General features: G+C 40.5%; 1 protein-coding gene across 1 annotated transcript; it reads left to right on the top strand.

The window, feature by feature from the left end:
• The first annotated feature begins 19,143 nt into the window (after positions 1 to 19,143).
• tm4sf4 (transmembrane 4 L six family member 4) lies at positions 19,144 to 21,859 on the top strand. The gene is made up of 5 exons (XM_077233721.1): positions 19,144 to 19,410; positions 19,691 to 19,780; positions 20,281 to 20,423; positions 20,504 to 20,687; positions 21,432 to 21,859. Exons 1-5 carry the CDS (start codon positions 19,237 to 19,239, stop codon positions 21,435 to 21,437), a joined length of 597 nt encoding a protein of 198 aa, XP_077089836.1. The 5' UTR covers positions 19,144 to 19,236; the 3' UTR covers positions 21,438 to 21,859.
• Positions 21,860 to 26,459: the final 4,600 nt, after the last annotated feature.

Here is a 26,459-nt window from a genome sequence, read left to right as displayed (position 1 = left end):
AGTAATTTAATAAACACTTTATTTTAGGATCCAATTCTCAATATCACTATTTGCTACTAGTTACTTATTATAATGCATATTACTATGATATTGTCAGGAATCACAGATGAATCAGACAAGGAGGTGAGTTCAATGCTTTCATTTGCAGAGTGGATCGAAGTCGGAGACAACAGGTGAGTAACAACAACACAGGTGAGTGTTCGGGGAGTCTGTGAGTCATGGAATGACGAGACCAGACAAGTGGCTGCAGGGACAGTACACTTAAATAGGACGTTCGGGTGATGGGACACAGGTGAAGGTGATTAGTAGTCCGGGGATAATGAACGGGAGAAAGGCTGAGTGGGCGGCGAGTGTGAATGAGTGGGAGGTGATGATGAACGTGGTGGAGATGGGATCCTGACAGATATTGGCTGTTAATTAGAACTTATAAACCACATATTAATGCCTTATTCTGCATCATATTGAGGAAAAAGTCTTAGTTAATAATTAGTTTAGGGTCTAATTCTCACTATTAACTAAGTGTGACCAAGTACTCTTATTAAAAGTGTGCAAGTGTACTTCTTTTTCACAAAAGGAATCCAGTCAATGATAAACAGAGGAAAACTTAGTTTTAAATGTCAAAGCCCATGTTAAGCTCCCGTTGGCGAAAAAACGGGAATTTCCTTCCTGTCCACTACAGACAAATGCCCCGTGTCATTTCCTGTGCAAGTGCTGTCACTTCCTGTGCAAATTCTGACACGTTCCTGGCCCTGTGGAGAGAAAGCAGCTCAACTGAAGGAAGGGTCAAATGGACAAATATTAAGCAAGAAAACAAAGCCTCGAGTTCATATTAGCATCAGTAACTGTAAATCCTCTATGCACAGTTTGATTGAGAACCGCATAATTCTAACTCATGATAAAAATAAATTACATAATGCATCAATGAATGTTTCGGTCATTGTTCTGATAGTTTCCATCACATCTTTATGCCAAAGCCAGAGTCTAAAGTCTGCAGGTAATAACCCAGAACTGTGGGCTGGAAATAGCATGCTATCCCACGTCACCAGACGGAGAAGTGAAAGAGGAGGGGTGGAGGAGGGGATCAGCAAACAACACTATCTAGTGTAAGCACAGTACCTGGCACCACACGACACCCAGAGACAAGGAATCACACCACGCCAGAGCATATCAACACATCAAACCACAATAGAGAGTATTTTTGTGCTTTGTGCTTAAGAGTAATACTTGTCTTCTCTGAAAAACACTAATTACATAAGAGAGTAATGAAGAAGAGCTACAAAATAACTGTAAATGCTGAAAAGACTGTAAGAGAGTTTTGTGGTCAAAATGATACAGTAGTGAAGATATGATACTTACATTTGAACACAAGCACAATTTAGAATTAGATTTTTATTTTATTTACTAATTTAATGATGACACGTAGTTTGGTGAATATTCTAAAACAATGATTTACAATTAAAATATTTTGCATGTGAGAAAATTCAGTATTCTCCTCATCTTTCACCAAATGTATGACCTTTATCCTTTTGTATAAATACTATCATATTTTTTTATTACTCTGGACTATTATTTTTATGTATGTACTCATATTTATCTATGAACATTCACCTTTGTACCATGAGGTTACTCCAGTGGCCCCATCCATAAGTGTATTTCTGTCTATTTAATTACTGAATCTTGTACCCACACACCTGACCCTAACCTTACCCGTATCACACACACCTGTCGCTAACCTTACCAGTAACACACACACACCTGTCGCTAACCTTACCAGTATCACACACATCTGACCCTAACCTTACCAGTATCACACACACCTGACCCAAACCTTACCCGTATCACAAACACCTGACCTTAACCTTACCCGTATTACACACACCTGACCCTAACCTTACCCGTATCACACACACCTGACCCTAACCTTACCCGTATCACACACACCTGACCCTAACCTTACCCATATCACACACACCTGACCCTAACCTTACCCGTATCACACACACCTGACCCTAACCTTACCAGTATCACACACACCTGACATTAACCTTACCTGTATCACACACACCTGACCCTAACCTTACCCTTATCAAACCCACCTGACCCTAACCTTACCAGTATCACACACACCTGACACTAACCTTACCTGTATCACACACACCTGACCCTAACCTTACCAGTATCACACACACCTGACACTAACCTTACCTGTATCACACACACCTGACCCTAACCTTACCCTTATCAAACCCACCTGACCCTAACCTTACCAGTATCACACACACCTGACACTAACCTTACCTGTATCACACACACCTGACCCTAACCTTACCCGTATCACACACACCTGACTAACCTTACCCGTATCACACACACCTGACCCTAACCTTACCAGTATCACACACACCTGACCTTAACCGCACCCGTATGACACACACCTGACCCTAACCTCACCAGTATCACACACCTGACCCTAACCTTACCAGTATCACACACACCTGACGCTAACCTTACCAGTAACACACACACCTGTCGCTAACCTTACCAGTATCACACACATCTGACCCTAACCTTACCAGTATCACAAACACCTGACCTTAACCTTACCCGTATTACACACACCTGACCCTAACCTTACCCGTATCACACACACCTGACCCTAACCTTACCCGTATCACACACACCTGACCCTAACCTTACCCGTATCACACACACCTGACCCTAACCTTACCTGTATCACACACCTGACCCTAACCTTACCCGTATCACACACACCTGACCCTAACCTTAAGTCAAGTCAAGTCACCTTTATTTATATAGCGCTTTTTACAATACAGATTGAATCAAAGCAGCTTCACAGTGATAACATGAAAATAATATAACAGAGTTTGTTTCTAAAAGAAAATTGCGTCAACGTCCACCTTAAGTAAGGCAGATCAATAATATTATTGAATAATAAATGTCCCCAACTAAGCAAGCCAAAGCCAAGGCAACAGTGGCAAGGAACCAAAACTCCATCAGGTGACAGAATGGAGAAAAAAACCTTGGGAGAAACCAGACTCAGTCGGAGGGCCAGTTCTCCTCTGGCCAACGAAGGAACAGTGCATGATTTATGATTCGGGCAGCATTACAAGTCAGATTGGATCGGAACATTTAGAATATTTATCCATTTCCATCTTTTGGAGGTCCAAGTAATCACGCCGGTGTTGAGACGAGTTGTTGAGGATCAGTGCCGTCCACCATAGAGGGTCCATATCGCCGGTGTTGAGTCGTCTCTTCACAGGCTTTGTGATTGGGGTATCTGAAGTCTCCGTGAAAGGCTGGATACAAACTTGAGCTGACGAACGCCGTTTTTCTCGGGACTCGCGTCCCGAGATAACAGCAGAAAAGCAAAAAGGGAAAATAATTTGCGTAGCTGCTGTTCATAATGATTTCCATAACACGGGCGTAAATGATAAAAAACATGAAGACAGTGATTCTTGCGTCCCAGAGTCACCCCCCTCCGTCCCCCATTCAACTCAGCCCTGTTTACTGACCTCTACATCCCTCCTGCTGCTGAGACCCAACCACAATCTCACAATCTCTCCGCAGCCCAACCATACGCACCGACCCGTTTGACTAAGGCTGTCGAGCCCCACTGTCGTCGTTAAAGCAGGTTCAGTGGCAACGGTTCCGTATGGCATACCACCTACCGCAAAACACAATATCTACCCAACCACCCGTCATTCACGCAATATACACAGGAACGTAATGACTGTAAATACTATGCAACCTATACAAATAACCTACAGACTCTTCAAGTTTTATAATATTAAATGCATTTGATCTGATTCAGCAGTGGTATAAAAGGTAAGCATTATGTAAATGCTTGGCTAAAGAGATGCGTCTTTAATCTAGTTTTAAACTGGGACAGCGAGTCAGAGCCTCGAACAATATCAGGAAGGCTATTCCAGAGTTTTGGAGCTAAATGTGAGAACGCCCTTCCTCCTTTAGTGGACTTAGATATCCTAGGAATGACCAGAAGCCTCGAATTTAGTGATCTTAAAGAACGCGATGGATTGTAGGGCGATAGAAGGTCCATTAAATACACAAGAGCTAAACCGTTTAGGGCTTAATAGGTCAGTAATAGTACTTTGTAATTGATACGGAACTTGATAGGTAACCAGTGTAGAGATGATAAAATTGGTGTTATATGATCATATTTTCTTGACCTAGTAAGAACTCTAGCAGCTGCATTTTGCACTAACTGTAGCTTGTTTATTGAGGATGCAGGACAGCCAGCTAATATAGCATTACAATAATCTAGTCTCGAGGTCATGAATGCATGAACTAACTTTTCTGCATCAGAAACAGATAGCATGTTACGTAGCTTTGTAATGTTTCTAAGGTGGAAAAAGGCTGTTCTTGTAACATATGAAATATGATTTTCGAAAGACAAGTTGCGGTCTAGTATAACACCCAGGTCTTTTACTGTAGTGGATAAAGTAACAGGACATCCTTCTATATTAAAGTTGTATTGTAAGTGAGTTTGTGGGTAGTTTTTTGGACCAATAAGTAATACCTCCGTTTTATCTGAATTTAGTAGCAGGAAATTACGCGTCATCCAGCATTTTATATCTTTGAGACACTCTGTCAAATTTGATAAGTTAGTGTTTTCATCTGGCCCTGATGAAATATATAATTGAGTGTCATCAGCATAACAGTGGAAATTAATTCCATGTTTTCTTACCAAGTGGGAGCATAGATATTGAGAATAGCAGAGGGCCTAACACCGATCCTTGCGGCACTCCGTAGTCTACTGACGTTATCTTTGATTTTTCCCCATTTAAACAGACAAAATGATAACGGTCTGATAAGTACGATCTAAACCAGCTTAATGCCTGTCCCTGAACACCAGTGTAGTTTTGTAGTCGATCCAGGAGTATTTTATGATCGATAGTGTCGAACGCAGCGCTAAGATCGAGTAGAACTAGTATTGAGATACAGCCTTGGTCAGAAGCTAAAAGTAAATCATTTGTAATTTTAACTAGCGCAGTTTCTGTGCTATGATGCGGTCTGAATCCTGACTGGAATTTTTCATATATCTCATTTTCTTGCAAGAAAGAGCACAATTGAGCGGACACAATTTTTTCTAGTATTTTAGACATAAATGGAAGATTTGAAATAGGTCTGTAATTTGCTAAGTTATTTGGGTCTAATTGCGGTTTCTTAATGAGAGGTTGTATTACTGCCAGCTTGAATATTCTTGGAACATGACCTAAAAATAAAGAGTTAATAATATTGAGAAGAGGCTCTTCCACTACAGGTAACACTTCTTTCAGTAGTTTAGTGGGTATTGGATCTAATAAACATGTTGTTGGTTTCGATGCAATGATAAGTTTATTTAGCTCTTCCTGTCCTATAGTTGTATAGGTATCCAGTATCACACACAACTGACACTAACCTTACCTGTATCACACACACCTGACCCTAACCTTACCCTTATAAAACCCACCTGACCCTAACCTTACCAGTATCACACACACCTGACACTAACCTTACCTGTACCACACACACCTGACCCTAACCTTACCCGTGTCACACACACCTGACCCTAACCTTACTCGTATCACACACACCTGACACTAACCTTACCCGTATCACAAACACCTGACCCTAACCTTACCCGTATCACACACACCTGACCCTAACCTTACCCGTATCACACACACCTGACCCTAACCTTCCCAGTATCACACATACATGAGCCTAACCTTATCCGTATCATACACACCTGACCCTAACCTTACCAGTATCACACACACACCTGACCCTAACCTTACCCGTATCACACACACCTGACCCTATCCTTACCCGTATCACACACACCTGCCCCTAACCTTATCCGTATCACACACACCTGCCCCTATCCTTACCAGTATCACACACACCTGACCCTAACCTTATCCGTATCACATACACCTGCCCCTATCCTTACCAGTATCACACACACCTGACCCTAACCTTACCCGTATCACACACACCTGACTAACCTTACCCGTATCACACACACCTGACCCTAACCTCACCCGTATCACACACACCTGACTAACCTTACCCGTATCACACACACCTGACCCTAACCTTACCCGTATCACACACACCTGACCCTAACCTTACCCGTATCACACACACCTGACCCTATCCTTACCAGTATCACACACACCTGACCATAACCGCACCCGTATCACACACACCTGACCCTAACCTTACCAGTATCACACACACCTGACCTTAACCACACCCGTATGACACACACCTGACCCTAACCTCACCAGTATCACACACCTGACCCTAACCTTACCCATATCACACTCACCTGACCCTAACCTCACCCGTATCACACACACCTGACCCTAACCTTACCCGTATCACACACACCTGACCCTAACCTTACCAGTATCACACACACCTGACCCTAACCTTACCCGTATCACACACACCAGACCCTAACCTCACCAGTATCACACACACCTGACCCTAACCGCACCCGTATCACACACACCTGACCCTAACCTCACCAGCATCACGCACCTGACCCTAACCTTACCCGTATCACACACACCAGACCCTAACCTCACCAGTATCACACACCTGACCCTAAAGTTACCCGTATCACACACACCTGACCCTAACCTTACCCGTATCACACACACCTGTCCCTAACCTTACCAGTATCACACACACCTGACCCTAACCTTACCCGTATCACACACACCTGACCCTAACCTAACCCGTATCACACACACCTGTCCCTAACCTTACCCGTATCACACACACCTGACCCTAACCTTATCCGTATCACACACACCTGACCCTAACCTTACCAGTATCACACACACCTGACCCTAACCTTACCCATATCACACACACCTGACACTAACCTTACCTGTATCACACACACCTGACACTAACCTTACCCGTATCACACACACCTGACACTAACCTTACCTGTATCACACACACCTGATCCTAACCTTACCCGTATCAAACACCTGACCCTAACCTTACCAGTATCACACACACCTGACCCTAACCTCACCCGTATCACACACACATGACTCTAACCTCACCAGTATCACACACCTGACCCTAACCTTACCCGTATCACACACACCTGACCCTAACCTCACCCGTATCACACACAGCTGACCCTAACCTTACCCGTATCACACACACCTGACCCTAACCTCACCCGTATCACACACACATGACTCTAACCTCACCAGTATCACACACCTGACCCTAACCTTACCCGTATCACACACACCTGACCCTAACCTCACCCGTATCACACACAGCTGACCCTAACCTTACCCGTATCACACACACCTGACCCTAACCTTACCAGTATCACACACACCTGACCCTAACCTTACCGGTATTACACACACCTGACCCTTACCTTACCAGTATCACACACACCTGACCCTAACCTTACCTTTGGCTGTTGGTGGCCAAATAGCGCGAAAAAAGGTCAGAGGGACTCGGAACTCTAGAACCCGTCCCAGGGGCCCGTGACGGGACGCATACGTCAGTTTCGGGCCGATCGGGCGTTTCCTTCGAACCGTTTTGCTGAAACACATATTTGGAACCGATCTAGAACCACCAAACCCGTGATCTAGAACCGGGGGCCGCCGGACCACCGCCGTGCCGAATTTGGGGCCGCTGCGACCTTTCGACCCCTTTTGGCCCCTGTTTTTTTGACGTCCCACGTGCAACTTATTCCATGGGGCTGTTGGTGGCCAATTAGCGCGAAAAAAGGTCAGAGGGACGCGGAACTCTAGAACCCGTCCCAGGGGCCCGTGACGAGACGCATACGTCAGTTTCGGGCCGATCGGACCTTTCTGTCCACCCTTCCCCGAGCACATGGTCCAATTAATGGCAGCCCTCTTGCACACACAGAAAGACATATGCTCAGTAGAACCAAAGCGAGGAGATTTTTGCACAAAAAAATGATACACTTGGAACCGATCTAGAACCCTGCGATCCGGGATCTAGAACCGGGAGCTCCTCGACTACCAGGGCGGCGAATTTGGAGGCGGTGCAACCTTTCGACCCCTGTATTTCCGGCCGCCCACGTGCAACTTGTTCAGTTCAAACTTCACAGGCGCTTCCAGGTCAAGGGGGTGTTTTTTGGCCAAACGAGCAGCTTTGGACGCGGAACTCTAGAACCCGTCCCAGGGGCCCATGACGGGACGCATACGTCAGTTTCGGGCCGATCGGGCGTTTCCTTCGAACCGTTTTGCTGAAACACATACTTGGAACCGATCTAGAACCACCAAACCTGTGATCTAGAACCGGGGGCCCCCGGACCACCGCCGTGCCGAATTTGGGGCCGCTGCGACCTTTCGACCCCTTTTGGCCCCTGTTTTTTTGACGTCCCACGTGCAACTTATTCCATGGGGCTGTTGGTGGCCAATTAGCGCGAAAAAAGGTCAGAGGGACGCGGAACTCTAGAACCCGTCCCAGGGGCCCGTGACGGGACGTACGTGTCAATTTCGGGCCAATCGGACCACCGTCCACCAAGTACCTGTGAAATCGCATTGAATAAGTTGCACGTGTCACTGAACCTCGTTCGGCCCCTGGAGGTGCTAGGGGCCCGAAACTTCTTGGAAAGCTGCGTCACTCGGCCCCGGAAAGCACACAGAGAGGGGAACGTCTAGTCACACAAAAAAAACACTTGTTGCCCAATGTCCACAGAACACCTATGAAAATCAATGGGATAAGTTGTACGTGGGACGCTTTGCCGTTTGGCCCCCGGGGGCCCTGGCGGCCCCAAACTTGATCTGCCTGCTGTCACTGGGGCCCAGAAAGACCCTGGGGGATGGAGAAAGCTGAACCATGTGTGGATCAGGCCGAACCGCCGAAACGCACACTTGGGAACCACGTAGAACCTTGAAACTAAGGATCTCGCCCCGGGGCACGCTGGGCTACCCTCACGCCGAATTTCGAGGCCCTGTGACTTTTCGGCTCAGAGTTAGAGACACAGTGACTTGAGACAAAAAACAGGTGGTTAGGGGTCAAAATAGGCACTTCGTGGTACTGAGGAAGACTATGGTGAAGTTTAGGTGGTCGGGGGACCCCATAGGCATTTCGTGGCAATGGAGAAGAAAATAGTTGGTATGGGGTTAAAATAGGCACTTCGTGGTACTGAGGAAGACTACGGTGAAGTTTAGGTGGTTAGGGGACCCCATAGGCACTTTGTGGCAATGGAGAAGAAAATAGGTGGTTAGGGGTCAAAATGGGCACTTCGTGGTACTGAGGAAGACTATGGTGAAGTTTAGGTGGTTAGGGGACCCCATAGGCACTTCGTGGCAATGAAGAAGAAAATAGGTGGTTAGGGGTCAAAATAGGCACTTCGTGGTACTGAGGAAGACTATGGTGAAGTTTAGGTGGTTAGGGGACCCCATAGGCACTTCATGGCACTGAAGAAGAAAATAGGTGGTTAGGGGTCAAAATAGGCACTTCGTGTTACTGAGGAAGACTATGGTGAAGTTTAGGTGGTTAGGGGACCCCATAGGCACTCCGTGGCAATGAAGAAGAAAATAGGTGGTTAGGGGTCAAAATAGGCACTTCGTGGTACTGAGGAGGACTATGGTGAAGAGTAGGTAGTTGGCGGACCCCAAAAGCACTTGGTGGACTCCCACGTGGTGCAATGGCACCCCCAGAGGCGTCCAAAGATGGCCTATGCTAATATATGCTAATCTCGGCCACTTTATATGCGATTTTGGAAAAGTGACATGGCACCACTGAATAAGCAGCTTGTGTCGTCCATTTCGAGCATGCGGACCTTGAAGTGTCGGTGCTGACAATGCCAACACACCTGACCCTAACCTTACCAGTATCACACACACATGACCTTAACCGCACCCGTATGACACACACCTGACCCTAACCTCACCAGTATCACACACCTGACCCTAACCTTACCCGTATCACACACAACTGACCCTAACCTCACCCGTATCACACACACCTGACCCTAACCTTACTCGTATCAAACACACACCTGACCCTAACCTTACCAGTATCACACACACCTGACCCTAACCTTACCCGTATCACACACACCAGACCATAACCTCACCAGTATCACACACACCTGACCCTAACCGCACCCATATCACACACACCTGACCCTAACCTCACCAGTATCACACACCTGACCCTAACCTTACCCATATCACACACACCTGACCCTAAGCTTACCCGTATCACACACACCTGATCCTAACTTTACCAGTATCACACACACCTGACCCTAACCTTACCCGTATCACACACACCAGACCCTAACCTCACCAGTATCACACACCTGACCCTAACCTTACCCGTATCACACACACCTGACCCTAACCTTACCCGTATCACACACACCTGTCCCTAACCTTACCAGTATCACACACACCTGACCCTAACCTTACCCGTATCACACACACCTGACCCTGACCTAACCCGTATCACACACACCTGTCCCTAACCTTACCAGTATCACACACACCTGACCCTAACCTTACCAGTATCACACACAACTGACCCTAACCTTACCCATATCACACACACCTGACACTAACCTTACCTGTATCACACACACCTGACACTAACCTTACCTGTATCACACACACCTGACCCTAACCTTACCCGTATCAAACACACCTGACCCTAACCTTACCCGTATCACACACACCTGACCCTAACCTCACCCGTATCACACACACCTGACCATAACCTTACCCGTATCACATACACCTGTCCCTAACCTCACCCGTATCACACACACCTGACCCTAACCTTACCAGTATCACACACACCTGACCCTAACCTTACCCGTATCACACACACCTGACCCTAACCTTACCAGTATCACACACACCCGACCCTAACCTTACCCGTATCACACACACCTGACCCTAACCTTACCAGTATCACACACACCTGACCCTAACCTCACCCGTATCACACACACCTGTCCCTAACCTTACCCGTATCACACACACCTGACCATAACCTTATCCGTATCACACACACCTGACCCTAACCTTACCCGTATCACACACACCTGACCCTAACCTCACCCGTATCACACACACCTGTCCCTAACCTTACCAGTATCACACACACCTGACCCTAACCTTACCCGTATCACACACACCTGACCCTAACCTCACCCGTATCACACACACCTGACCCTAACCTTACCAGTATCACACACACCTGACCCTAACCTCACCCGTATCACACACACCTGACCCTAACCTCACCCGTATCACACACACCTGACCCTAACCTTACCCGTATCACACACACCTGACCCTAACCTTACCCGTATCACACACACCTGACCCTAACCTCACCCGTATCACACACACCTGACCCTAACCTTACCCGTATCACACACACCTGACCCTAACCTTACCCGTATCACACACACCTGACCCTAACCTCACCCGTATCACACACACCTGACCCTAACCTTACCAGTATCACACACACCTGACCCTAACCTCACCCGTATCACACACACCTGACCCTAACCTCACCCGTATCACACACACCTGACCCTAACCTTACCCGTATCACACACACCTGACCCTAACCTCACCCGTATCACACACACCTGACCCTAACCTCACCCGTATCACACACACCTGACCCTAACCTTACCCGTATCACACACACCTGACCCTAACCTCACCCGTATCACACACACCTGACCCTAACCTCACCCGTATCACACACACCTGACCCTAACCTTACCCACATCACACACACCTGACCCTAACCTTACCCATATCACACCTCAATAGCAGCACAAGTGTTTTACAATACAACATGAACACAATAAGTATATTGTACTTATTTTTCGATGTAAATACATAGTACTTAAAGCTACTTAATATAAAGTGGGACCAAATATATAAATATAGTTAAAAAATTGAGGTATGAGAATTATTTTTAACATACTATGACAGAGTTAAAAGTTGAGCTAAAAGAAAAGGCGACTTTGACTAATGATATGGATTTAATAATACTGAGAAGGGTTTTCAAAACTTCAGAAACAACTCTTTCTGTAGCTTTGTGTGTATAATAGAGTCTGGCACATACTGATGTGTAATACTGAAGGGCTGAAGTGGCAAATTCAGCTGCAAAGTTTTCTTTCTTATGTTTTTCTCCAGTTTTTGATCTCCTTTTTGTAGAAATCCCCTATTTCTCTTTTTGTACATATATCTTTGAAAACTATAATGAAATGCTCAGTGATTTCTGATGAGAAAGTTCTCAAGAATACTGAAAGATGTCATTCTTTGACCAAATGATGAGACAGAGAGAAAACATTGTGTTTTCTAAAGCACTGTTTAAACTGGTAGGTTGTGAAAAAAGGTTCACAGGTCTTTTTGATAGGGTAAAAACAAAAACAAAACAAAAAAACAATGCTAAATGCAAATGCTACTAACCATTTACAGTTGTAATCTAACTTATTCAACCCCCATTGCAAATCAGGTTTATTAGCAAAATTAACTTTTAACTGTTTGCAATGAACAAATCAAATCAAAGTAATGAAATAGCTCAACACAACAAATATTTCAAGTGGTTGCCCCACATTTAACTGAAAATGTAATTACTTCTATAGTCTCAAAATGCAATGGGGGTTGAAATAATTTTGATTACAGCTGTAATTGTGCATAGTTAGGAATAGCAAAATAAATGAAATAATACATTTTAAAAATGAACAGAAATCTTTCCCATGTATTTTCTTACTGATGTCAAAGACATTTCATTGCCAAGTTAATATAAATGTGTACTCAGACTAATTAATGGTGCTTATATCAATGATATTAAGATGTTAAGTTTGTTTTGTGGTAAGCATTACAAATGTACCATTGACAAATGACATAGGACTCACCCTCAACTTTGACACAAGATAAATCAACAAGCATACAATGTTGTGCAATAATTATGGTGAACATAAATGGGTTGGTCTAATATTTTACTAGCATCATAACTGATAATAGTGGGAAACGTTTTGTGTGTTTATTTGTCTGTCTCTTTATATCAGTTTCTATATTTGACTCTCTATGTATATTTTCTCAGACAACTAGTAAATGTACAGGCCAAAATACATTTATCTCCTCTAATAATGGTGTGTTATGTCTGGTTCTCATTAACAGAACTTCAAGTTCCTCTTTTTACGAAATGCGTTTGGCTTCCACAGCTTTTGAACAATGTCTCAGTGATTTTTGCCCATACAATGAAAGTCAATGGGGTCTAAAAGAACATTTGACCACACTGACTTCCATTTTACAGACAAAAACTATTTTTAAAAATATGTTGTGTAAAGTAATTCAGGTTTGCAATGATGTGAAGAAGAGTAAATGATGACAGAATTTTATTTTTTGGGTGAATTAACCCGTTCAGGGTCAGAGTAAAGAGAGGGTGATTTGATGATTTGGTGTTGGGTATGTATCGATGATATAATCATAGGAGTTTTGTGTCAGTGCATACTTAAAATGTGCGTCACCTGTGTCCATTGTCTCAAGTATCTGAACTATCATGGTAACTGTTGCTCTGGGAAACACATGTGTGTTTTAATAATGCACATTGATCTTTCCATTGACTTCCCTCCCACATCTGATAAGATCAGCTAAAGAGAAGTCCTTTGGACCTGTCACTCTTATCATTGAAGAAGACACACCCTTAAAATGGGGAATGAGCAAACTTCTGTGTGCAGGTTTGATGACGAGATGTCTGAAGTACAGATTATGACGCCATGATAAAATCTATGAAATAAACTTTTATAGGCCATATTAGCTTATTGTTATATATAATCGTATAATGTCATCGGGATACTTTATTTAGCTTCACAAAGGGGTCAAAAGAAACACTTGACAAGACTAGAGTCATATAGTCATATTTTATATTTTATATCGAAATAGCATTACCATTAGCTCCAACAGAAAACATATAAAGAGAACAACAGCAATGCAACTGTAATAAACACAATATTATGGACTTATTACACATTTATAAACTAAACATGGGCAATAATAGTCATCATCAAGAAACAATTGCTCCGAGAAGTATTATAACATTATCACTTTCTCATTATCCAGGATGATGGTTCATTTTCAAACTCTGAGCTATCCCATAATGCCTCTCAGTATAAAAAATGGCAGCTGTGGTTGCCAGAGATTGACCAGCAGCATTTTAGGTTTTACAGACTTAACTTAAATTTATAGTAAAAAAACGTATTTCATTGTCGGATATATTGTTAATTTACATGACATGTTGAAGTACTAATTTCTAAGTAATACATTGACAACCACCAATCACAGTGGAGATGAGAGTCACATGATGAATCAAAGCTCACACAAGAAGCTTTTCATCAAGAAAGTTAATAGTTATATAGAGAAGCTGCACAGTCGCAATCACACAAACACTAGACACCATCATAACACACATTAATATAACAAAAGTTAATTTAACAACATTAAATGTAACATGAAACCCTAATGTACATAACTGCTTAGAAAAAATCTAAGGAAAACTATAAAGAAACAGTTAGATCTATCACAGTTATTCACCGTATATAGAACAGAAACTTTCTGTTAACCAATTAACAGTTTTTCACTGTAGCATTTTACTTTCTTTTACCGTTAAAATCCCGATCATTTCTACAGTGTACATAAACACCACAAACACTGCATTTTAATATGAACTTGAAAGATTGTGCTGAGAGGAATGAGGAGTGGAAGAGGAAACTCCCACAAAAGCAATGCAGCGACCCTGGGCAGTAAGCCAACACTGGACACTGGACACCAGCCGGGATCAGGCGAGGATGGTCAGGGTCGCTGTTGTTCAACTGGACCAGAGGATATATTTACAACAGGCCTTTCAGCCCATGCATGCGTCATGAAGTGTCTTCCTTACACACTAGCAGAATCCTGTGCACAAGATACACCTTAAAGACTCGATAAATTCAGTTTCTTTTAAAGCAGGACATTTTGAAGGGTGGTATTAATGGGAAGGACATTTTCTGAGAGTATTTGAATGGACTTAAAATGCCCCTATTATGCTATTTTAAAGTTTCCTAATGTTGTTGTGGAGTCTCCTACAACAGGTTTACGTGCATCAAAGGTAAAACAAACTGTTTCATTTTCTCATAATATACTTTTGCACATCAGCACATTTTCAAAGATTCTCAAACGACTCGTCAGATGAACCAATCTCTCTAAATCCCTCCTTTCCACAAGATACTCTGCTCTGATTGGCCAGACAGCTCAGTCTGTTGTGATTGGCCAGACAGCTCAGTCTGTTGTGATTGGCCAGACAGCTCAGTCTGTTGTGATTGGCCAGACAGTTCAGTCTGTTGTGATTGGCCAGACAGCTCAGTCTGTTGTGATTGGTCGACAGCTCAGTCTGTTGTGATTGGTCGACAGCTTAGTCTGTTGTGATTGGTCAGACCAGTTCAGTCTGTTGTGATTGGCCAGACAGCTCAGTCTGTTGTGATTGGTCGACAGCTCAGTCTGTTGTGATTGGTCGACAGCTTAGTCTGTTGTGATTGGCCAGACAGCTCAGTCTGTTGTGATTGGTCGACAGCTCAGTCTGTTGTGATTGGTCGACAGCTCAGTTTGTTGTGATTGGTCGACAGCTTAGTCTGTTGTGATTGGCCAGACAGCTCAGTCTGTTGTGATTGGTCGATAGCTCAGTCTGTTGTGATTGGTCGACAGCTCAGTCTGCTCGTGAGTCTTCCTAGACCGTAAACTAAACACAGTAACAAACAATGACGTTGATTTTACCATATCAATCCGAGCGCGAGTCCGATGATGAAACGCTGGAAGAACTAGTTCTTCATCCCGACCTCCATCACAAGAACGACTCAAGCAGGACTCAGTGTTTCTCAGTGATGCGCTACTCAGTTTGAGGAACATTATGGGATGTTGCAACTGTAATTCCTCACCATCAGCATTAACAAGTGCATGTCCATCAACAAACCGATTATTTTACTTGTACTTATTTATGTACAGAGCATTTTTCTAATATATTGCAATGAACACGTGGAAACTGTATCAATAACAGTGCATGTATGCAATACATTAGCCAAGCTCTAGCGTGAATGACTGATGTAACATAAACGTTGCTAAAACAAATCTTACTTCATGCTTTATCTTTCAGTTTTAGGTAATAGTGGCCCACAGCTGATCAGCAGAAGTATTTCAGTAAGACAGTGATAACATGAGTTAGCCAGTTAGCAGGAGACCTACACAACATAAAACTCAAAACTAAGTATTTTGAACACCATCTTTCAAGAGCAAGCGGTTTGCGAATCCTACATTGAACTCCGAGATTTGAGAAGCAGTCGTCAGTAAAATAAAGGGAACACAGCAAAAGTTTAGGATTACACTGCTGTGGTATCGTGGAAAAGATGAATTTTAACCACTGATTCTTCACATGCTCGTCATTGGGCAGTGAAAAAAAATTAATAAAAAAAAATGTCTTTACCTTCACATTGTAGAGCACAGCGTCTTCTGGACATGATGATATCCAGTGTCCACAGGAATCAGCTGCCGTGTTCGAGTTTCCCTGGTTTCTGCGCGCGCTATATGCTAATGTTTCGTCTTGACGTCACAACGAAACGGCACTTTCAGATTTAAAACTTTGCAGGATGTTTTCATTCACTTAGAGCTATATTACACACTACATGAAAGGTCATTTTCAAAAACCCATAATAGGGGCCCTTTAAGTATGCAATGAATACTAAAGTCAGTCTAGTTGTTCATTTCCTGGATGTTCTTGTCTATTAATAAATGCTCCCCTTTTGAGTATTACTGTTGCCTGTGTTGTGAGTCATGTCATGTTGTGTGTGAATTTAATTTCCAACTTACTTGGAGTTTATTTTAACCCAGCAATACAGTTATTTTTAAACAATAGTTCAGTTAAGCCCAGCATGTTGGGTCAAACATTGAACCTGATGGGTTATTATATCCATATTTGACCAAGCGCTTGTGTTGCCAAAGTGACCCAAATTAGGCTGTTTTTAACCCAGCATTTCTAGAGTGTGAAGAACATTTCATCCATGGCAACTTTCTATTCCACGAAAGGTTCTTTATAGTGGAAAAAAGTTTTTTTCACAACAACAAAAACACTTATTTTAAGAACTGTTGACTTCTTCATGGAACATGAAATTGTTCTTTTATGGCATTTCCTGCGAAAACCTTTAGCTATGTTAGCACAGAGACTTCACACTGGAAACTAAGATTCAGTACAAAAAAAAGTGTAAATAAAGGCCATAAAATATTCTTTATTGGCCTGTAAAATCAAAAGTCAACATTTGTCCAGAACTAATGCTATGAAGCCTGTCTAAGATATTTGTAGCGTCACAAGTGTTTTATCTCTGTCTGAGACTTGGTCAGGTAACTACAAGTATGCAAGATCAACAGTAGAAACGAAAATAGTTAGCCGATAATGAGACACAAACGTCTGTAATTATGACTGATGCTGTCGTTTGTGGATAGTCAATGTCATTCACATAGATGATCTCTTATGGAAAAAGTGTTGCTATACCATGGTGTAATGAAGGTATCAGATTATAAATATCATGGTACAACTACAAGACAATAATAGCAGAATTGGACACAACCAAAAAATGTGGAAGTATACAGGGCAAGAAAAAAGGGATGTTGTACACTTTTTATACCCGTGAAATATGTTAAAGTTAAAAAAAGAGTACTTTTTAAGGAAATAATAGACTTTAAAGGAACATACGTTGAAAAGAATGTAACGATTCAAGACACTTAATACATGTTATTTGCAATTAACTGAAAATGTATAGTAGTTTGAATTTAGATTAAATACACATAGCTGAAATTTAGTGTGCTTTTTTGACTTAAGTAGGATTTACATCTTTATATGTAATTTCATAATTACTTATTTTGTCTTTGTAATGTGGTTTAAGTTACTGCTGAATGTACTGACAGGCATTGATGATAAACTAAAATATACCTTAATGTAATTTCTATTGAAACTTGTCTGTCATAGATATATTTGTAATCACACATTTTTGTAATGAAGCAGTTATTAATATTGAATTATTTGTAATATCAAATAACAGACTACAGTTAAAATTATAACCAAGTTTACATGTGATTTAGTATGTTAGTCAACCAAATCAGTCTTTAAAGCATGATTATTAAAACATGATTTAAAATGTACTTAAGTAACACTTTTAATGTGAAATTATTACACTGCAAAAAATGTTTTTCTTACTTAGTTTTTTTGCCTTTCTGTTTCCTGTCCGAAATTTCTAAAAATTCTTAAATCAAGAAGCATATACTAGAGAAGTAAAATGACATAAGATATAATATCTTGTTTTCTAAAAAAGAAAGAAAAATATATAAAAATTAAGTGAGTTTTTGCTTAAAACAAGCAAAATTATCTGCCAATGGGGTAATAAAAATAATCGTAATTCAAATGGAAAACAAGAAAAAAATAATCGTAATTCAAATGGAAAACAAGAAGAAAATAATCGTAATTCAAATGGAAAACAAGAAAAATAATCGTAATTCAAATGGAAAACAAGAAAAAAATAAAAAAACAAGATGATTCTTCTTACCCCATTGGCAGATAATTTTGCTTGTTTTAACTTTTGATCTTTTTTAAATCAGAAAACAAGATAGAATTTCTTATGTCATTTTACTTCTCTACTGAATTCTTCTTGATTTAAGAATTTTTTTAAAATTAGGATTTGGTTGTATGTAATTACGCATAATTTACTGTTATTACTGTGGAACGTACATGTAACAAGGATACTGTAAAATAAAATGTTATCGCTTTTTTTTTTTTTACTGTGTAAAATGTGTAATTGCTATTGAGCCAGGCAGTCAAAGTAACATTTAAAACCTGAAAATCTGTCCGGGTAAAAATGGGAAAAAGCATCATTCACGTCATTTTTTTTTTGTCATGAAGTATTGTGAATGAAGTATTGTGCATGCTAAGGTGGAGCCGGTGTGACTCAGTGCTGATAGTGTGTGTGGCTCTGATAGAGGAGCAGGACACACCACAGTTACACATTTACAGACCGGTGCCTATAAATCCTCACACACACACACACACTCACCTGCACAAGCACAGCCACGGACACCTTACCCGAACAAGGACTCCATCGTCACACACCCGGTCCTGGACTAAACTTCCCTCTGAATCATGTGTTCTGGAAACTGTGCTAAATGCCTGGGGATCACGCTCATCCCGCTGGCCATCATCTGTGTGCTCTGCAACATCCTCCTGTTCTTCCCCGGCGGGAAAGTGGCCGATGTGAGCGATGACATCACAGACGAGGTCTTTTACCTGGGAGGAATCCTGGGATCCGGTGTGCTGGTGAGTGAACGCTCGGACGTTCTCATTTCTCTACATGAAATGTCATGCATTTAACGTGTCAATTTATGTTCAAAAAAGGGTTTATGGAGGATTTAAATTTGCTCTGTTTGGAGCTCATTTTCTTTAGGCTTACTGGTTATGTGCAATATCGTGAGTTCTTTTAAGGAAGTGTTTTTATTTCGCTAAATGTTACACTATTTTTTTGTTTGATTTTAAGATTTTTGAGTAAATGTAGAAAACCCTCACATTTACTGAATATACTGGGATGGTCTTTGTTTAGATGATCTTCCCAGCGCTGGTTTTCCTGGGTCTGAAGAACAACGACTGCTGTGGATGCTGTGGGAACGAGAGCTGTGGAAAACGGTTTGCGGTGAGAAAACTCATCTTTAACTCGAACGCTCTTCTCTTGAGGATCAGAAGTCATGTGACAATTGACATTTTCACGCCATTCTTCCACACAATGGCCACGTTATTCCCGCCATCTGAGAAAGGCCTTTCCGGGTTAAATATTCAGAATATGCATTTTTTTCTTTTTTTAACTCTTATAAGCGATTTTTGCAACACACTGGCTACCGTTTTAAAGAAGAAAGATGAATGCAATTACAGTTCCAAACATTATGGTAACATTTAAGGTAAAAATATATATATAAAAAAATTTGCTGCCTTACATTTTTAAGTACAATCAACTTGGATATTTAAGTCATTTCAACTTAAATTTTACATTAAACTGACAATTTTTTTATCTTGTATAGCCTAACTTAAAAAAAAAAGTTTTTTAAATAACATTTTTTAACTTATTCTGATGAGTTAAAGCAATATAAAAACATATGTCATAACTTATTGATCATATTTCGGTTTGTTTTGATCTAGATGTTCAGCTCGATCCTGTTTGCCGCGGCCGGAGCTGTCGGCGCCACTTACTCCGTGATTATCTCATGTGTGGCCATTAATCACGGACCCAAGTGCTTCACAGAAGAAAACAGCAATTTCACCCAATACCAATTTAGCGAAGGGTACGTGTTTATTTTCCAATAACAATCAAATCAGATAATAACCCAGTAGCCGTAATGTAACACTGTTTTATGTCCTTCAGAAACTACCTGTCCAACCACACGATGTGGGATGTGTGCACGGGCCCCGGGGACATCATCACGTGGCACCTGACCCTGTTCTGCATCCTGCTGATTACCGGCCTGGTCCAGATCGGCCTGTGCGCTTTCCAGGTGATCAACGGGCTGATCGGCACCATCTGCGGGGACTGCTGCGGCTGCTGCGCGGTACGCTAACCACGGCACAGCACTACACTTACAGACAACTGAGGAAACCCAGTGCCTTCAGTGAATTATTAAGTAAATAAACTTCATGCTTAATCGAACAAATTGAGTAATGTGGAATTGTCAAGTTCACAAAACTTAATTTTTTCAATTAAGCATTAAGTTTATTTACTTAAAAAATTTAGTAAACCTGTTGCCTTAAATTTATTAGGTAAATAAACTTCATGCTTAATCGAAAAAATTAAGTAAATTGGAATTGTCAAGTTCAAATAACTTTTTTTTTCATTTAAGCATTACGTTTATTTAGTTAAAAAATTGAGTAAACCCATTGCCTTCAAATTATTAAGTAGCCTAAATAAACTTCGTGCTTAATCGAAAAAATTGAGTAATGTGGAGTTGTCAAGTTCACATAACTTAATTTTTTCAATTAAGCATTACGTTTATTTACTTAACATAATTTAGTAAACCTGCTGCCTTAAAATTCTTGCTTAATCCAAAAAGATAAGAAATTTGGAATTTTCAAGTTCCAATAACTTAATTTTTTCAATTAAGCATTACGTTTCTTTAGCCTACTTAATAATTGTAAGGCAACGGATTTACTCAATTTTTTTAACACTTTTTACAGTGTGCTAATAATAGTCCACAGATTATATCTGCATTGACAGAGTTAGATTGCATGATTGCATGATGTATGCAGATTCATGTAGCATTCATATCTATAACATGTTTATTTGTGTTTATCTGCAGGAATAAACCACTCGGAATAGACATGGATCAATGATTCTTCAGTTCTAATCATACACCGAAATCTGTACTTGTCAACATTTTTCATCTCATGATTTTTATTTATACTGTTCAGATGGATGGTGTTTTCCTCCGTTTGTTGTATTCCACATTCTGCCCGATGGCTGATGGCTTATGAAGGCAACAGATATTTGATATTGTTATATAAATAGGCCTATATAGGCTACTTATGATGTATGATACAGATTTATACGAAACAGGATATTCATACAGTATATATAATAGCTATAGTGTATTGATACATAGGCCTATTAAAAAGATATTTATTCAAACTGTAAGAGAATGTTATTTTCGTACAAGTATTTAGTCTTTTTTAATGATGAAAGGGAGCGTGCAAATATGTGAATTATTTGATTAAAAATTGAAAAACAGTTTAATTTTATCTCAGGAAATCCATTGCTATATTAGTAAAATATTATTTGACACTTAATAAACTGTTGATTTAAAAAAAAAAAACCTCTTAGCTGTCCTTTGCATTTTTCCATATCACTCAGCAAAAAAATCAATCTTTTTTGACTTCTCGCTTGAAAACAGGAAGCAGAAGGACAGACAGAGAGAGGATCTGGGAAGCACTCTGACAGACTCGGGAGATTTCGGGTTACAAACAACAGCTGGCCTGTTCGAGATGATTTGCGTAATTTTCATAACTAAACATGCAATAACAAGCACAAGCCGAAACTGTACTGACCGGTACCGACACGTTTCTGATAAGAGCTCTTTCGTGTAGATTATAACTCATAGGCCTGTCCAAGTTATTGAGAGAAGGCTTTCTGGATAAAGTAAATGTTTGTTGTTCCGCCGTTGTGATAATGATGTGTTATCAGTGTGTTTATGAGGGGAATGTTATTTTATGATGGGTTTATAGGCAACAGCTCTTCACACAGGAATGATTAACTTTATGTCCCATGATCCTATATTACTGACAGATTATCACCTCATGGTTTATCCGGCTTTTGTGGCAAACAAAACGCATTATAGTTGCATGATAAATGTTTTGTTTCTCGCCAAATAGCCAGACCAGCAAATATCACTTTATGTGTTTAATATGTTTGGTATGACAACAACAACATTGTGTAATTACAAGCAGCTTTAGGCAGTATTTCCCTGTGAAGCACGTGTACAGTAGTAATACTGTAGCAGCTGCACAGTAAAATAAACACAAATGTAAAAAAAAAATTACCTTAATAAGGCATTAGTAAAAAAGTATTTAGCTACTTATTAACAGATTAGTAGTTTATGTACTTTTAAATAGTAATTGGGCTATAAAAGAACATAATGTTCTTATAAAACCAACATGACTCAATGCAGACCTTCATAATTAATTGTATTTTACTGATTTGAACTCTGACAGAAATCTCAGTAGAGAATATCTCCCAGATGTTGAGGTGATGCTGAGACCTCTGCTGGACATCTGAGGAACTACAACATCATTCTTAAAGGGATAGTTCACCCAAAAATTTAAATTCTGTCAGTAATTACTCTCTCTCATGTTGTTTAACCCCGTAAGACCTTCGTTCATCCTCAGAACATGAATTAAGATATTTGTGATTAAATCTGAGAGCTGGATCACTCCTCCATTGGCTTCTAAGGGATTGACACTTGCTCCCCGAAAAGTTATTAAAGACATCGTTAAAATAGTCCAAGTGACTACAGTGGCTCAATCTTAAGTTTATAAAGCGACGAGAATACTTTTTGTGCGCAAAAACAAAGAAAAATAACGACTTCATTTCAACTATTCATTTCCTTCTCTGTGGGCCTCGAGTCAGTTAGCGTAGTGTGATAGCGTAGTGTGATTGCGTAGTGTGATAGCGTAAAGCTTACGTCACACGAAGGCTCACTATTGGCCGACGCTGGTCATGTGTGTGATGCGTGTGACGTACAACACAGAAGCGCTGCGCTGTTACACTAGTGAACTCACTCGACGCCCACAGAGAAGAAAATGAATAGTTGAAATAAAATCGTTATTTTTGTTTGTTTTTGCACACCGAAAGTATTCTCGTCGCTTGATAAACTTAAGATTGAGCCACTGTAGTCACTTGGACTATTTTAACGATGTCTTTAATAACTTTTCGGGGAACAAGTTTCAATCCCTTAGAAGCCTATGGAGGAGTGATCCAGCTCTCAGATTTAATCAAAAATATCTTAATTTGTGTTCCGAAGATGAACGAAGGTCTTACGGGGTTGAACAACATGAGGGAGAGTAATTCCTGCAGTATTTACATTTTTGGGTGAACTATCCCTTTAAACGTGTTTTGAAGGAATCCGCTGTATAAAGCTCCTAGATCATCTATAAATTTCCACAGCTCATGTCGTTGGGATTTTTTTGTCAACTGGAATTCCTTGAAAATATATATTTGCATTGTTTTATCAGCAAAACAATACAAAAAACACATGAAATAACAGTCCAACCCACTGAAGAGATGTATGTCTATCCCTCACAGCCTCGCTTTCATTCCCGTTAAACATCAAGATGGCGCTGCTGTGAATAAGGTCTGTAGACCCTTCGCAGAAATGTTACACATCATGTTCTCATGCAGTAAAAAAAAACATTGCAGAGAAGAGGTTTAGCTTTTGATATTAAATAAAGTCTCAGCTTATATTTTGTCCATTTTTAAGAAATTCAAATGTGTGTTGACTGGTGACGGCTGTAGCGCCTCAAAAGCTGTTTCTCTTCCTACAAGTTATTGCATGAAATAAGCATGAACCAACATCAGAAGGAATGTTGTTTCAACCTCGGAGGACGTCAATACCATTTAAGTTAACGTCCGCTGACATTTTTCCACTAATGCCGGGTTCAGACTACACAATATTTTTGGCTGTTACGATAGTCAAAGATATCATATTATGCGATTTTGACAAGAAACATGTCAGACTACACATTGCTTACTGACCAATCATCTTGACTCGCCATCTTTAAAGTCCCACTGAAGTGCCTTGAAACACAGCATTATTCGTAATTTCCACTGAAACAGGGAGAAGGTGGGGCATATTGAACAGCTCCTCCCCTTTAAAAAATAGCCAATAGCGTTAAGTTTATGTCACAGCTCATCCAGAGCCGTTGAGCTCAGTAAAGCCACAATTTCCTCCTAATCTCTAACCGTTTCTCCTTCTAATCTCCTCCATATCGCTTTAAAATACACTATTCAGTTCAGCATTTAAATGGGTCTGATATGTTTTCTGGTCTGCGTTGCCTTGATCCGCTCTGTGTGTGTGTCTCTGTACCGGAGCTATGACGGTTCGCGTGACACTAACCTGAAACCAGACTTCATTCGCCCCAATGGAAAACACACTTACACTCTCTGAATCGTTCCCTATCCCCTATATAGTGCACTATGTGCCATTCACCATGTAGAAAACAGTAAATGTGTGAAGAGTGGCTGATTCACCGGAGAAGGGGGCGGAGCCTCAGATGCTAGAGAGCAATTGATTGAACAGAAAATCTGATGAAAGCTGAAGATTATCCATATTGGAGGAAGTGAGACTTAGGTTTGAACGCTTATATCTTCTAAATGTGATTATTTAGACTCCGATCAATATTTCATTTCATAATATTTACTTATGTGTCAAGTAGCCGTGTAATAAGCAGGATAATGTACATCCAGCCGTTTGTTATCTCAGAATAAACCCCCTTCAGGATAATGCAAGACTCTGCTTTGGGGTCTTCATCACCCTGTCAGGGTTTATTCTGAGATAACAACCGTTATAATAAAAACACAACTGTTCATTGTTAGTTCATGTTATATGAGTTCCATTTAATAATGCTAACAGATAAATACAAATTTTAATTTGATTAATGTATTAGTAACTGTTGAAATTAACATGAACTAATATTAATATATACCTTGGAAGTATTCCTCATTCTTAGTTCATGTTAACTTATGTAATTAACTATTATGAACAAATGGAACCTTATTTAAGAATAGGGTATATAAATGTTTAAATATGCTTGTATTTAAGTATATTTGTAATTACACATTTGTAATGACGAAGTTGCAATTTAGTACATTTAAAGTATTCCAAGAACACAAAACAGATCGGCACTGATCCTCAACACACTCGTCTCCATACGCGCGTGATGACTGATCTTCAACAGATGAACTGCATAATATCCTGAATGTTCTGACCCAATCCTCCACCTGACCTGTAATGCCTGAATCATAATCATACACTGTTGGTTCGTTGGCCAGAGGAGAACTGAGCGACTGAGTCTGGTTTCTCCCGAGGTTTATTTCTCCATTCTGTCACTGATGGAGATTTGGGTTCTCGTCACTGTCGCCTTTGGCTTTTGTCTTGCTTAGTTGGGGACACTTAATATTCAACAATATTATTGATCTTCCTGCATTGACAGCATTATAGGAGAACTGAACTAATTTATATATTTATATATAAATTAACGAAATTAATAACTTTTTTTACAACAGAAATGAACCATCACTGAACCTAAGCTGGACTGTGACACTTTTCTTCTGGAAACAAACTCTGTTGCATTATTTTCCTGTTATCTCTGTAAATCTGCTATTGAAACACTCTGTCCTGTAAATATAACTGTATATATAAATAAAGGTGACTTGACTACAGTTAAACATTCTATAATCAAATAGTTTACATGTGCTTCAGTATGGTAGTCAACACATTAAAATAATTGTACTTTTTTAAAGCACAACACAAGATTATTAAAAATGTTTTAAAAATATTTAAAAAGCACTTTGACTATTAAGTGGACTTAAGTGTTAAAACATGAAAGAGTGTCTCTTTAAGTGCACTTAATTGGCCTTTTATTTAGTTAAAAAAAAAACTTTTCAAGGTTTTAAGTACAGTATATGGGACATTCAATACATTTAAGAGCACTTATTTTTCACAAGAGACAAATGTCACTGAAATGGATAATAAATTGTTTATCCAAAGGTTTTTTCCCATTCCGGCTGGTAAAGACAAAGAACTGATTCATAAAGAAACACAGCTATACATCCA

Source organism: Siphateles boraxobius, unplaced genomic scaffold, assembly GCF_051911475.1.
Source record: "Siphateles boraxobius isolate OS27281-9 unplaced genomic scaffold, OSU_SipBor_1 184, whole genome shotgun sequence".
Classification (NCBI taxonomy): Eukaryota; Metazoa; Chordata; class Actinopteri; order Cypriniformes; family Leuciscidae; genus Siphateles; species Siphateles boraxobius.
Note: the sequence above shows the minus strand (reverse complement) of the source record. Positions and strands in the feature narration are given on the sequence as shown.